This window comes from Gadus morhua, chromosome 17 (assembly GCF_902167405.1).
Source record: "Gadus morhua chromosome 17, gadMor3.0, whole genome shotgun sequence".
Lineage (NCBI taxonomy): Eukaryota > Metazoa > Chordata > Actinopteri > Gadiformes > Gadidae > Gadus > Gadus morhua.
The window spans coordinates 14,507,445-14,522,444 of NC_044064.1; the positions used below are offsets into that span (position 1 = coordinate 14,507,445).

Below are 15,000 nucleotides of genomic sequence, written 5' to 3' on the forward strand. Positions count from 1 at the left end.
CTGCCAGTTATTATACCCCACCACAAGGCGCGTGTCAGCAACTCTAGCTTCACCAAAATGCAAAACAATAGACTCTGTTAGAACTGGGTAGAGTAACCAATAGGGGTGGGGAAAATAATAGATTCTTCGATGCATCGCAATACTGTGTAGAACGATTCAGTCTCGATTAAGATACGATAATAATCTTCTTTTTTTTTTTGGGATTATTAATTTATTAATTTTTGGATTATTAACGGAGTTATAATGTATAAACTTTATTGCTCAGTTTTTACTGGGTCTATTGACATAAAACAAAGACTTGCATAGAGACTGAAGTAAAACAAAATAACCACAACCAAGTTCCTTTATTTTTCTTGTTATGATCCGTTATATTGTAGGCTCCATTCTGATCAGTACACAGTTGCAAGACAACAGTAACCTGTTGTATTACTAGTAGTCGATTTAGCTAACCTGAATCTTTACAAGCCTCCTCTTGATACACTGACATAAAAACTACTATCTTTCAACCACTTTGAAAAGCTTTCTTTTATCCCTGCGCAGTGCGCACCCTTTCTCCTTCCCAATCTTTCTTTTTCTATGTTGTGACCCCGAGGGCTTTCTTCTCTGCCTCTCCATATTGTGGTACGTGTCATCAGATGACGATACGGTTCAAATGAAGACACTCTGGCGCTCGCCTCCAGGGCGTGGTCGAGGGGGCGCCCACTGGAGCGCCGTGTGGGGAGGAGGGGGGGAGGGAGGCGAAGGAGCGGGGGGGGCGCCTTATCAGTGACGTTCCTCTGTTATTGATCATCATATCATGTACACAAACGCTGTTAAATACAGAAAGTGATGACCCAAATTTTTTTTACTTCCATCGCTTTGGCGCCCCCTCTGGTGCGGCGCCCCTATGTGCCGCGCGCATGTGTGTGTGTGTGTGTGTATACTATTAATATGTGTATATATGTATACCAAATGTCCATCTTCTCCTCCAGAGGTTGACTCGGGGGAGGGCTCCTCCAGGAAGGTGGAGGAGAAACTGGTGGAGGAGTACAGGAGCAGCAGCTACTTCAAAGACACCAAGGCTGAGCTTGGTACGTACAAGGTTGACGGTTCAATTCTGTGAGCTGCAAACACATCAATCCATTTCAAATACGACTATGATAAAATTGATTAGAATTTACACTTTGATTTGCCCATAGGGGAGAATTGGATGTTAACATGCACAAGAAAATACTGTCAAATGCATTAAGTGTACATACAAAACAAAAAAACACCTACAGCAATCCACTGGTAAAACCCCTTTACAGATACATACGTCCACTGTCCACCCATAACAGATACACACACACACTGCACTTAAAGGTGACAGAAGATGAGCAACGTTTGCCACAGTCCACTGGCTGGTCGACTGATCTATTGAGCGCACATCTCAGTGGACACTAAACTTGTGATGTCAGAAGAATCAGATTTTCAAAACGGCTTGTAACGGCTCATCCCACTCACACGTGGCGGTACGATGTGTCAACTTTAAGATCCACCTAATCTAAGCCACCCAGTCACACAAACGTAGAGGTAACCTGTCAACGTCACACAGCCAGTCTCCCAGTGTTGGTCCATTCCTCCTACGTTGGGTTGGGGAGGGGGGGAGAGGAGTGGCTCTGTTAGTCCTGAGTGGTGGTCCTTAATGGCTCCTGAGTGGTGGTCCTGAATGGCTCCTGAGTGGTGGTCCTGAATGGCTCCTGAGTGGTGGTCCTGAATGGGTCCTGAGTGGTGGTCATGAGTCCCATCACGTGACTTATAGATCTGATCATAACTGATAGGCCTACGGGGCTTTGCTAAATCCATAGTTATGTCTACCAAGGCGGCCCAGCTGAGCTAAGCTAGGTGTGTGTTTCCAGAGAGGATCACCCAGGGGAAGGAGGTGTCCACAGCTCCTGTAGCCCGGACCATCACCTACACCACCGGCTTTGGGACCCAGTTCAGATGGGTCCTCAAGAGAACCTTTAAGAACCTCCTGCTCAACCCTCAGACCTCCATAGCACAGGTAAACACACTATAACACACAGACACACACACACTTCCATAGCACAGGTAAACACTCATGCACAAACGCCTGACGCACGCACCTCCATAAAATAGGTTCACACACATACACACTTCAATAGCACAGGCACAAACACACACACACACATACATACATGCATGCATACATACGTACGTACACAAGAACACACACATTCACACACACATACACACACACACACACACTCACACAGACACACGTACAAACAAACACACACACACATACACACACACACTCACACATATAGAGCTTCATAGCACAGGCACACACACACACACACACACACACACACACACACACACACACACACACACACACACACACACACACACACACACACACACACACACACACACACACACACACACACACACACACTGTCAGTCCCGTCATCCAGTCGTTTTTAGCAATCTTTTACTGAGAGTCTCCTGAGCTTTTATTTTATCTGCTGGGTTCACAGCCTCACAGTAAAAGACAGAAACAGCCATTATAGCATTGCCAATATCTGTTACAAAATCACTGGAGTAAAACAAAGGGACTTTAATTATTTTTGCAATCGGCAAATCATCAAGAAAACAGCAGGTATTTTGGCTTCTTCTGGTCATGTTCATATTCGTATTGCCCTCAGGGCATCGCTACGCTTTACCTGGTTGCAGAACTAACCATCATTCCAAGTCGTTCATCGTTCACAAGCTGCTCAAACAAATTGCCCCTAGTGGGATTAATAAAGTTGTATTGTATTGTATTGTACTGTACACATATACAGCTTCATAGCACAGGCACACACACATATAGGTTTGTATCGCGTGTAGTAGACAGTGACTACTACACCACCTTATTCTTCATGTTTAACCTCTGTATTTCTTTTATTCTGTCTATAGTCTGTCTTACATAGTTTTGATAGGCCAATATGTAAAGCGTCTTAGAGTACCATATTAAGCGCTATATAAATGTCATTTATTATTATTATTATTATTACTATGTATAGTGAGGTGTGTATAGAGTGTTTAGTACACAGTGAGCACTATGTATAGGGAGGTGTATAGTGTGTAGTAAAGTGTGTAGTATCTATGGTGATTGTTTATCAGTCAGGCAATTTCCCAAAAGCCTTGTAAACTGCAGTTATTAAACCCCTTTTAAAAAAGCGTAGCCTAGATGTGTCTATTATTAACAGCTACAGACCAATATCAAATCTACCCTTCATAAGTAAAATCATTGAGAAAGTTGTCCTCCAGCAACTTAATCACTTCCTGGCATCAACTGGTTGCAATGAAACCTTCCAATCAGGATTTTGACCCCTGCAAAGCACCGATGACCGCCCTTATTAAAGTTTTAAACGACATCCGTCTTAACACAGACTCTTGCAAAACCTCAATACTAATGCTACTAGAGTGCTGCATTCGACACTGTAGATCATACAATACTTTTGGACAGGTTTGAAAAATGGGTGGGGCTTTCAGGCACAGTCTTAAATTGGTTCAGGTCCTACTTACAATGTAGGAACTACTTTGTTTCCATTGGCGACTTTGTGTATCTATCGCTATCACCAAATGACTATCGGCCTATAGATCTGCTGTGCCAGTGCATTGAGCAAGTGAAGGACTGGATGTGCCGAAATTTCCTTCAACTAAATGAGGACAAAACAGAGATAATTGTATTTGGTGCTAAAACAGAAAGTAACCCAAAACCTTCACTCTCTGTCCCTGAAAACCTCAATCAAAGTCAGAAATCTAGGGGTTATCATGGATTCAGTTTTACATTTTGGCCGTCACATCAAATCAGTTACAAAATCGGCATATTATCACCTTAAAAATGTAGCAAGACTTAGAGGGCTCATGTCAACCGAAGACTTGCAAAAACGTGTACATGCCTTTATCACTACTAAGCTTGATTACTCCAATGGTCTCCTTATAGGTCTCCCAAAACAAACTCTAACTAACTAACTGGGCTTGTTCAGAATGCTGCTGCTAGAGTTCTAACAAAGACATACATATTACACCAATTCCTAAATCGTTACATTGGCTTCCTGTAGGTCAGAGAATATTTAACTGAAATGCTTTCACTACATAAGCCTTCTAGACCACTAAGATCTTCTGAGACCAATCTTTTAATTATCCCCATGTAAACACAAAACATGGGAAAGCAGGATTTAGTTACTATGGAACAAATAGCTGGAATAAACTCCCTGAGGATTTAAGACTTGCCCCAACTTTGACCACCTTTAAAACAAGACTGAAGACTAAATCTTAAATACATTGCACTTTCTAAAATGCTTTTTTAACTTTTCCTTTGTTTTCTATTTTTACCAGAAAGATACATGATCTGATACCAGAAAGAAAGGATAAGGGATTGAGACCCAAGTTCTATCTGCGTTAGAGTCCTAGAATCTGGGTTGGAGGTCCCAGAGAAAGGCCTGAGTTCTGTCTGGATTAGAGTCCCGATGTCTGTCTGGGTTGGAGTCCCAGAATAAGGCCTTTGGTTCATGGTTAGAGTCCCGACGTGTGTCTGGGTTAGAGTCCTAGAATCAAAGTTAGAGTCCTAGAATAGAAATTGACTAGAATCCGGGTTGGAGTCCCAGAGAAAGGACCATGTTCCTTTAGGTCGGGTTGGAGTCCCGACGTGGGTACCAAATTCCTTTGTGTCGGGTTGGAGTCCCGACGTGGGTACCACAGAGACTGTTGATCTGATCTTTATATGTTTTCTTTTACTTATCTATTATTGAATTTTATTGTATGACAATGTTTAGATGTGAAGCACTTTGATTCTGCCTTGTGTATGAACAGTGCTATATAGATAAAGTTGCCTTGCCTTGCCTTTATGTGGTTCTAGGTGGCGGTGACTCTGTTTCTGGCTCTGATTGTGGGCGTCATTTTCTTTGACGTACAGGAGGACACATTTGGTAGTCAGAACAGGTAATTTGTTCTATTCAGTCTCTATTCTATTCTAGTTTACTATAATCTAGATTATATCATATAATACCATAATATTAGCCTGTAAATCCACACCCACATCTAGAAAGCTGTAGACTCGCTGAGCAAATTCAAATTGTGCTCTCACGAGAACTCTTAATTTCCAGGGTACTATAATATATGTTATTGTTATATTTTACTGAATTTTATTATATTGTTATATCTTATATTAAACTAATTTATATTCTGTTTTATTCTACTCAGCCATAATATGATGTCATACTTTTAATCATATTAGGCCTATAATTATTATTATTTTCGTTTTTAAATTATTTAAAAAAAAAATATTAAGTACTCATTTATAATATTGTAGCACTATGTGCTCTATTCTATTCTGCTCTACTATATATTATATTATATTGTATTGAATTGCACTATATGATATTATAATACAATTTGTTATGCTACATTAAATTATATTCTACGCTTTACTATATTATAAGTTGAAAAATACTTCTTCTATACTCTCATGTGCTCGATTCTATCCTGTCCTATACTATTGGGCTCTTATGAACTTTGATTGTATTTATTTCCGAAAATGAATCATTCACCTCGTATATATTTCACACATGAAGCCGATGATTGCCTCTCTCTCTCTATTAGGTTTGGAGCTCTGTTCTTCATCACTATAAACCAGTGCTTCAGTTCTTTGTCAGCAGCTGAACTTTTCATCACAGAGAGGAAGATCTTTATGTAAGGAACACACAAAGGCTAATGCGCATGCACGCACACACACACACACACACACACACACACACACACACACACACACACACACACACACACACACACAAACAAACGGACACAGGTTGAATATAAGTTGCATACATTAGTACTATAGCATCAGTCTCATTTCTATCCCTCTAGGCATGAGTATACAAGTGGCTACTACCGCCTGTCTGTGTACTTCCTGTGTAAGATCCTGTCAGACATCCTCACCCTGAGAACCGTCCCTGCCATCGTCTTCAGCTGTGTGGCCTACTTCATGATCGGTACACTGATTAACGCGTTTAAAGAGGGCCAAATCTTACTGGGTTATTACAAGGAGGTTCGTTCAGTTGACAAAGTGACAGGCACACTTAATCCAACCGTGTGTGTGTGTGTGTGTGTGTGTGTGTGTGTAGGTCTGAAGGCGACTGTCGCAGCGTTCTTCACCTTCATGCTTAGTGTGGCGTTGACGGCGTACACGGCCACCTCCATGACCATGGCCATCTCCGCCGACCAGACGGTCGTCGCCATCGCCAACATCTTCATGACCATCACCTTTGTCTTCATGATGGTCATTATAAACAAAAACCTTAACACAAACTCACACACACACACACACACACACACACACACACACACACACACACACACACACACACACACACACACACACACACACACACACACACACACACACACACACAAACACATAAGACCGATATGCATGAATGCTCCTAACAGCTTTGTCTGTCTGTCTGTCTGTCTGTCTGTCTGTCTGTCTGTCTGTCTGTCTGTCTGTCTGTCTGTCTGTCTGTCTGTCTGTCTGTCTGTCTGTCTGTCTGTCTGTCTGTCTGTCTGTCTGTCTGTCTGTCTGTGTGTGTGTGTGTGTGTTTGGGTGTGCAGATCTTTACAGGTCTTCTGGTGAATCTTACGAGCATCCCAGTTTGGCTGGCCTGGCTGAGGTACTTCAGTATCCCTCGATACGGATTATCAGTGAGTACTCACACACACATACACACACAGACACACACATCCACACACACAGACGCACACACAGACGCACACAGACACACACACACACACACACACACACACACACACACACACACACACACACACACACACACACACACACACACACACACACACACACACACACACACACAGGCACATTTGCTAATAAAATATTCATTATTCATTTCCTCTCTCTCTCTCTCTAGGCGCTTTTGGTAAACGAGTTCCGGGGTCTTACGTTCTGCAACAGTACCGCTTCACCAGCTCAAATGTACGACACACACGAAATGAGTCACAGTGCCTGAGTTAATTCGTGAACTTGTTATAGCTTGTGTCAGCCGACCCGCTCTGCAAGCGCTCTGGTATGAGCCTCTGGTTAGCTTAAGGTTATCCTACACTGTCAGATAAACAGAGCAATGTTTTGAAGTGGTAACAACAGCAAAGGGTCATTAAACAATAAAAAGCACCTACCTGAGTCTATTTCCTGTGAAGGGACCGGCCGCTTATAATATATTAACTAAATGACGAGGGCGGGGTCTAAGTGCTCCTGTCAATCAGATCCTTCACATGGCTCCTGCTTTAAGACCTGCCTTAATATCTTGGTTTACTTGCTGGTGTTCCAGTTCTCAATTAGACCGGGTGGGGCAGTGTTTTCAGGGTGGGGTTACCATTGAGTTGTAGGTCGGTCCTTAGTTATATTTTGGGATACTAATTGTAATTAAGGGGTACCATAATTAATTGTTTTATTTCGAGCAAATATCCATTACTTTGTATTGCCTGATGCCTATAATGGTTTACTCAATGATTGCAATTGTATTTGTGCTTCATCTTTAATGTAAATAATTCAGCATTAGGGTTATTATGAGGATGATCACCATTGCGCTCTGGTGCCCCCTCCAGCACTTGGTGCCCCACGCTTGATGCTCTTGGTGGGAGTTGGTGGGTCCTCTGTCATACCGTGTTAACAGTGTGTTCTGCGTCCTCAGATGTACAGGGGAAGCCTTCCTGGCGTACCAGGGAGTAGATGCCTCCGACTGGGGCTTATGGCAGAACCACATGGCCCTGGGGATCATGACCTGCATCTTCCTGTCCATCGCTTACACCAAACTACGCTTCATCAAAAAGTTCACCTGATGGCCAGCTCCGCGTGTCACCAGTGGAACACTGTGTTTGCACTGGGCAGCCTCCAGTAAAACCAGTGGAAGACCTTGGTTGTTATTGGGGAGGAAACATTGATTATTAAATGTTTTAGTGCTTTTGTAAAATAAATGCATCTCCATTCATGCTTGATTTCAGTATTGAATTTGTAATAATTTAGAAATTGAATTGTATATTACTTACACAGATGTGATCTTTTTAATATAATGCTGTATTTTATGAAGATTTTATTCATGTTTATGGCTAATACCGTTGGGGGAACGTGAAGCCTCACTTCTAACATTCGTTTTTTATAAATGATAGCTGCACACACTGGATGGTTTTACTTAAAGTGTTTATGATTAGTATTTCAATTAAAAATACCATACCTGGTTGGTTTCCATACTGTATTTTGAATGTGTGTGTGTGTCTGTATGTGTGAGTGTGTGTGTGTGTGTGTGTGTGTGTGTGTGTGTGTGTGTGTGTGTGTGTGTGTGTGTGTGTGTGTGTGTGTGTGTGTGTGTGTGTGTGTGTGTGTGTGTGTGTGTGCGCGCGTGTGGGAGTATGCCTGTGTAACGCTAAATAAAGGAAGGATTAAAGAGATTGTTGAATGTTGTAATATGTCTCATTTCTCTTTAAACATGGTGTAAAGTCTAGACAGGGGCTTAGCTCTCGATCTCTGTTCCTCCTCTTTCTGTCTCTCTGTGTCCCTCCTTCTACATCACTCTCTTCAGCTCATCTCTCCATTACACTATCTCTTGCCATCACCTCTTGCTCTTTCCAACGGTCTCACTATATCTTTCGATTCCACGCTCTGCTTATCTTCAACAATCTCATCAGTTCATTCTCTTTTACTCTCTCAAATGTGCTTTGTTGTTTAACCCTTTTTTTCCCCTCGTTGCATCGCTCGTTGTCTTTTCACCATGCGTCGCCAGTATCGCTCGTCCGTTTTACTGTTGTTGGCTCTCCACATCGTTTACGATTCTAATGCTGAACAGCTGGACTCTGGAGCCAAAGGTCAGTTCATCTGAGTATATGTGTGTGCATGTGTGTGTGTTTGTGTGAGAGAGAGCGAGAGAGACCTTTATATCACCATGGGGAGAGAGTATCAAAAGTAAATAGCAAATGTTGATTTTATCTCCCTTTTTATTATCTGATCTTATTTAACTTTTTGTGCTCTGGGAATGTATGGACATTTTCCATGCCCAAAAAAACCCTATGAATTTGTTTGAAAAGATAATGCAGTAAAAATGTCTCTCTCCTAGCTCCGCCCCTTCCATCTCTCTCTGGTTTCCCGCCTCCAGAGCTTGATGGGCTAGCTGTTGGTGACACCTGCAGGATTGTTCCTATTATTACACCTTTTATGACTACACCTGTCGTTCCTACACCGTCTCCCCTCACACCCTCCTCAACCTCCTCCATCTCCCTGACCCCCCACAGCACACCGCCCACGAGGGCAAAGGTAATATAATTGCATAATGTTGATACACAACATTTGGAAGGAAAATTTCACTCCCGGTTTTCTAAGGTTTCATATTTGTCATTTTGTTTTTTTGCTTGCCACCTAAAACGTAAAATAACAGGTGTTGCCAGCCAGACCCACGAATCCAATTAACCAATTGCCAGCCAAGAAACCGACCAATCAATCCCCAACCAGGAACCAGGAACCAGGGGTTGCTAAGCAGCCGGCTGCTAGGCAACCAACCACCAACAGCCTTTTGAGGCTGAAATCCCACCTCCTCTATTACCTCCTGATCAATAGTGGAAGGCCTCAGGCCGGCTATGTCCCCGGCCTGCCTGCTAATTGGCTGTTTCCTGGCTACGGTGTGATGTCACAAAACCTCTATCCATATCAGAGAAAGACTGCACTGAGTCGTAACAAAGGGCAACCTCGGCCTTGCTGCCGGGGAAACTCTGATTCGGATTCAGACTCCTCTGAAGAGTCCTGAGGATGGAGTTCAGGGATAACTCTCAAAAACGTTTTTATCCTAGCGTAATTTTTCGTCTTGTTTATTTTCACACTTGGTTGAATTCTTTAGTTTAGGTGTTGTTTAGGCTAGTTTTTATTCTTGGTTAGGGACTATGTTTCTGGTATCGATAAAGGTCGTTTTCACTATTGGTTAGGTTTGTTTTAAACTTTTAAGTCTTGTTTAGTTAATTTTTTTTTCTTGTTTTGGCTACTTTTGGTCTTTGTTCAGGGCAGGCTCGTTTTTCAGTCTTGGTTTATTTAATTTTCTGTTTCAGTACCTACAACAGTTAATTATTATTATAGTATTATGCAGGGTACATGAAATGTTATAGGGTTCTTTCACTCTGCTACTCTGGTGATAATCAGAAATACCAAAGCAGAAAGTAACCTTTCTTAAGAATTTGTTAATTCACAAGGATAAAATGCATAAAAACAATCTTTTCATTGTTTCGTATGATTTAAGCACTTAAAATAATGTATTGTTCCCTGAAAGAACCAACCTAAAAAATATTTTAAAAAAACGTAATAAACTTAATCTATGTTTCAAACCAGTTTCCTCACAGGTCTATAAACCCAGCAGAAAGTACATTTTGAATTTGTGGTAGTGCAAATACAGTGACAGTCGTCAGATCCCTGCTGGAAATGCACCAGAGGTTTCTGGAAAGAATGTCCATCATGTCATGGTTCCTGCAGGGGCACTGTGTACTTAGGACTCTTCTGGAGCCTCGGGAAGAATGAGCTGTCAGGTCCTTCTGGAGCCTTCAGGGAGAATGAGGTCTTAGGTCCTTCTGGAGCCTTCAGGGAGGATGCGGTCTCTAGACCTTGTGGAGACTTCAGGGAGGATGCGGTCTCTAGACCTACTCTAAACTTCAGGGTAGATGAGGTCTCAGGACCTTCTGAAGCCTTCGGGGAGGATGAGCGAGAGGTCTTAGGACTCTCTGAGGAGGTAGGGTCCATGGAGGTGTGAGTCTCTAGAGGACAGGTGGAGCCCAGTATGAAGTGCTTCAGAGCCACCTGGCCCCCGGGTGTCTTTGTAGCGCAAGGGGTAACGGAGGTAGAGGTTAGAACGTAAGCAGCAGAGGAAGGTGGCCGTCCTCTTGTCTGTGTATCTGTAGGAGCTTTTCTGTTTGGCTTTAAATAGAGATCGACCTTCATAGCTTCTACCTCGCTGTCTCTTGATGTTTGGGAAAGCTTCAGAGATGAAGCAACATCTGGCTCCTGGATTGTTTCAACCTCTGCAGATCTCAGAGGTTTTAAACGGCCTGTTGTCGCGAGGTACTCCAAACTGTCTTTGGCTGGCATTGCCAACCGTCTGTTGTGTGTAGAATTCTGTTTCCTATGTGTGACACAGGTTCTCCTGGTCTTGTAGATGGAGGGTAAAGAACAAATCCTCGACACCAGAGCTTTTACTGGCTTGGAGAGGACCAAATTCTTCCTGGACCCCCCTGCTCTGGGTGTAGATAGTCCCTTACCAGCCTTCTCTCCTGGCCGTGGTGCCGTGGGTTCGGGTCCTGAAGGTGGGGCCAGTAGCCCTTCTCCTTCTAGACTGGGTCTACTGGGTTTTTGATTCAGCCTGTTTCTCAGTTTGACCCTCATCTTCTCGTCTCCTTCTTCCACCTCCTCTCGTTTTCCCTGCATCACCATCAGTAATAAAAAACAGAGATCACAACATCTTTGAGTATTTAGGCTAAGTCAAATACTTAATATTAGGACATTAGGTAAATCTTAGTTTTTTTTCCCCAGGCAATCAGAGCCCTTTACTCAGTCACTAAGTGATACTGGTCCAATGGACATCCCCCCCACCCCTCCCCCTTCACTTTGCCACTTTAACCCTGGCCATATTGCACATCCCCCGTTTTATCCTGTTTTAATTTTATATATATTTTTAATATTCTTAATTTCTGTTTATTTTATTCTATTTGTATTCTATTGTATTTTTATTTATTTTTAAGCACAGAAAATACAGACTATGTCACACAGAAATTTCACTGCACATCCTGTATGAGTATATGACAAATAAAAACCTTTGAACCTCTGAATCTAAATCTCTTTGTTTGTATTTTGTGTGAATATTGGGATCATTCTTCAGCATTAATACGAGGATGATTATATACCAGGTCCTGGTGCAGTCCAGTCCTCCTGCCCTCCTCTCTCTCCGTTCTGTCCCCCCGGGAGACGTTCCTGACGGGCAGGACAGAGCAGTCTCCCCGCTCTTTCTGGATCCTAGACAAGAGCTCCTCCACAAACCTTCAAGGAACCCAAGGGACTGTTAGATATGATGATAACACCGTATGTACTACTGTAGTAAATTATAATGTGTACCTAGTGGTGAACATCGGGTTGTGCAGTAGATCGGAGCTCTGGGCTCTTAGTTCTGGGTCCATATGGAGACACAACTGGGGAGACAGGAGGTTACCGTAATGTGTGTGTGTGTGTGTGTGTGTGCGTGTGCGTGTGTGTGTGTGTGTGTGTGTGTGTGTGTGTGTGTGTGTGTGTGTGTGTGTGTGTGTGTGTGTGTGTGTGCGTGTCTGTGTGTGTGTGTGTGTGTGTGCGTGTGTGCGTGCGTGTTGTGTGCACCTGCAACAGCTGTAGTACGGCGTGTTTTATCTTGGGGTCCCTGCTATCAAGAGGCTCTCTGGCGGCACAGCGAGGGAACCGGAGACCGGAGAATGCAGGGTTCCTGTAGAACATCTGCTGCTGTCGCTCTGTAGAACATCCTGATCGAATCATATAAAAAGCCTGAAATCGTCAAACTCTCTCTGAACTACAAATAACTTTTAACCACAAGCTCCGATCATAATCGACCTCCCTTTAAACTATACAAACACATTTTAAATTACAAACTCTTTAAAGTTTGTAACAAATGTGCTGTACCTACAGCACAATTACCATAATATAGCATAAAAGATGAAGGAAACATGCCAGTGTGTTACGATTAACTATTCTCAGTACCCCAGGTTGCCAGATATGAAACACATTTGCAGACAAATACAGCCTGCAGGAGCAATGGAAGCCAGCAAACAAACTTGATCAGTGGAGATTTCACTAATTTCTAACCAACCTAAAACAGCTTCATGCAATACATTTTAAAGACGAAAATAGCCTAGGGCCTGGAAGAGTTTCATAATGCTTGCCACATGAGCTATTTGATCAATTGCAAACAATAAACTAATTGTGAATGTACATTTGCTGATAAATATACGTGTGTAGGACACTGTGTCACTGTCAAAATAAAATAATCTCTAGTCTCAAAATAAAATGTTACACCCGGCTTAAAATGTTACACCCATTCTAAAAGCTTGGTGTCAATGCAACATATTGTGACTCTTTTCTACAAACAGCCTTTAAATGACAACTAACCTTGAACCCCCCCCCCCCCAGAACCCAAGAAGCCTTTTGACCAACCAGTACTCACCAAAGCAGCGTATCAGCCGGTACAGCTGGTCCAGGTCAGAGTGTCCAGGGAACAGAGCATGTCCTGTCACCAACTCTACATACACACATCCCACTGCCCACACATCTACTGGTCTACACACACACACACACACACACACACACACACACACACACAGGTCAAACTCTCTGCATACATACATCCCACTGCCCACACATCTACTGGTCTACACACACACACACACACACACACACACACACACACACACACACACACACACAGGTCAAACTCTGCATGCACACATCCCACTGCCCACACATCTACTGGCCCACACAAACACACGCACACACACACACACGCACGCACGCACGCGCGCGCGCACGCACGCACGCACGCACGCACGCACGCACGCACGCACGCACGCACGCCCGCACGCACGCACGCCCGCACACACACACACACGCACACACACACATCCAGGTACGTACTTTCCGTAGTGCGAGTCTCCCACCAGGAGTTCAGGGGCGCGGTACCAGCGCGTCGCTACATAGTCCGTGTACCCGCCCCTCCCCCCCGAGGCCGCGGCCACACGGCGGGCAAACCCAAAGTCACACAGCTTGGCCACGCCCCCCGGCGAAACCAGAATGTTCTCCGGTTTGACGTCGCGGTGGATGACCTGGGAAGGGAGTTGGATGATAACAATAAACACAATGTATACCGTTGTAGTTTATCGTAGAGTGGTATTCCGATCGGACGGGTATGGCGGCCCATACGTTGTTCTGGTGACAGAAGGCGAGGGCAGACAGGATCTGATAGAGGTACTGCTTGGCCAGCCCTGGATCCAGTCCACCAGGGTTCCGCTCCAGGTCTTCCAGAACCGTCCGCTCCACAAACTCGAACACCAGATACCAGCGCCGCCGATACCGCCAGGCGTCCAATAGCATCACCAGGTTGTCATGGCGAAGACCCTGGAGATAGATTGTACACAATATCAATCGATAGACACCTCATCAATATATTACATTCAAGACACTTCATTGTGGAGGGTGTGTTGTTCATGGCTGGTTTAAGCAGCCTCTCCTCGCCCGAGTCAGGCTGATTGGACTCTGGGGCTGGGAGAGTCTACACACCTGTGCGCCACATAGTGGAGCCCTATGTGGGTGTCACCCCACCATAATGGTGTGACACCCTATCCGCTCAAATAAATGGCTTTATATAAAAGCTACCAGAGCTGGTCTCCTCTGGTAGCTTTTATATAAAGCCATTTATTTGAGTGTAGGGCAAGATGTTACCCACAATCCCACTCACACCTGGTTGATGGATGATATGATTGAACCTGTGGGCCCTGATGAATGAGTGCACCACAGGTGTGCAGCCTCACCCGGCCCCAGAGGCCAATCAGCCTAACTCGGGTTGGGTCAGGCTGCTTAAACCAGCCATCAACCACACACACTCCACAATTAAGCAATATCAAACAAGAGTGAGTGATGTTATACCACTGTGATTCGTACGAGGCCTCTGGCCAAGTCTCCAAGATTAACAGCACAGCCTCGAGTGGGATATTGCTTTTATAGAACAGTTGTACAAGTGCCATTTATTAGTTAACAGCATTACAGTTTTTCTCAGTCACTTTGGTACATTTCTCAGATCAGAATTGAAATCTGCAAAACAGTGAGTGCATTTCTCAAAACAATTCGTACAAATAGCAAAACACCATGGATTTCATGCAAAAGCCAGTCGCTTGCTC

At 43.8% G+C, this 15,000-nt stretch overlaps 2 protein-coding genes and 1 long non-coding RNA gene across 5 annotated transcripts in view; 2 read left to right on the forward strand and 1 right to left on the reverse strand.

Annotated features, from left to right (window-relative positions):
• LOC115529143 (ATP-binding cassette sub-family G member 2) overlaps positions 1–8,300 on the forward strand; it is a 19,539-nt gene extending 11,239 nt beyond the window's left edge. For all 3 annotated transcript variants that reach the window (XM_030337665.1, XM_030337666.1, XM_030337667.1), the window contains exons 11-19: positions 972–1,070; positions 1,878–2,023; positions 4,892–4,974; positions 5,635–5,724; positions 5,899–6,023; positions 6,156–6,310; positions 6,643–6,732; positions 6,960–7,024; positions 7,740–8,300. In XM_030337665.1, the coding sequence (XP_030193525.1) occupies positions 972–1,070; positions 1,878–2,023; positions 4,892–4,974; positions 5,635–5,724; positions 5,899–6,023; positions 6,156–6,310; positions 6,643–6,732; positions 6,960–7,024; positions 7,740–7,887 (1,001 nt within the window). In that variant the 3' untranslated portion in view covers positions 7,888–8,300. The remainder of the gene's footprint in view (positions 1–971; positions 1,071–1,877; positions 2,024–4,891; positions 4,975–5,634; positions 5,725–5,898; positions 6,024–6,155; positions 6,311–6,642; positions 6,733–6,959; positions 7,025–7,739) is intronic.
• Positions 8,301–8,620: 320 nt separating this feature from the next.
• LOC115529170 (uncharacterized) lies at positions 8,621–10,407 on the forward strand. Its single transcript, XR_003973470.1, has 3 exons — positions 8,621–8,907; positions 9,156–9,352; positions 9,474–10,407. It is a non-coding gene; the product is annotated as an uncharacterized LOC115529170 (long non-coding RNA).
• A 130-nt stretch (positions 10,408–10,537) lies between these two features.
• The window catches only part of LOC115529960 (cyclin-dependent kinase-like 2), a 7,141-nt gene continuing 2,678 nt past the window's right edge, over positions 10,538–15,000 (reverse strand). Inside the window, exons 3-9 of the mRNA XM_030339108.1 lie at positions 14,027–14,221; positions 13,742–13,929; positions 13,275–13,387; positions 12,437–12,576; positions 12,182–12,255; positions 11,974–12,106; positions 10,538–11,491 (exon numbers count right to left, since the gene is read on the reverse strand). Coding sequence (XP_030194968.1) covers positions 10,538–11,491; positions 11,974–12,106; positions 12,182–12,255; positions 12,437–12,576; positions 13,275–13,387; positions 13,742–13,929; positions 14,027–14,221 — 1,797 coding nt within the window. The remainder of the gene's footprint in view (positions 11,492–11,973; positions 12,107–12,181; positions 12,256–12,436; positions 12,577–13,274; positions 13,388–13,741; positions 13,930–14,026; positions 14,222–15,000) is intronic.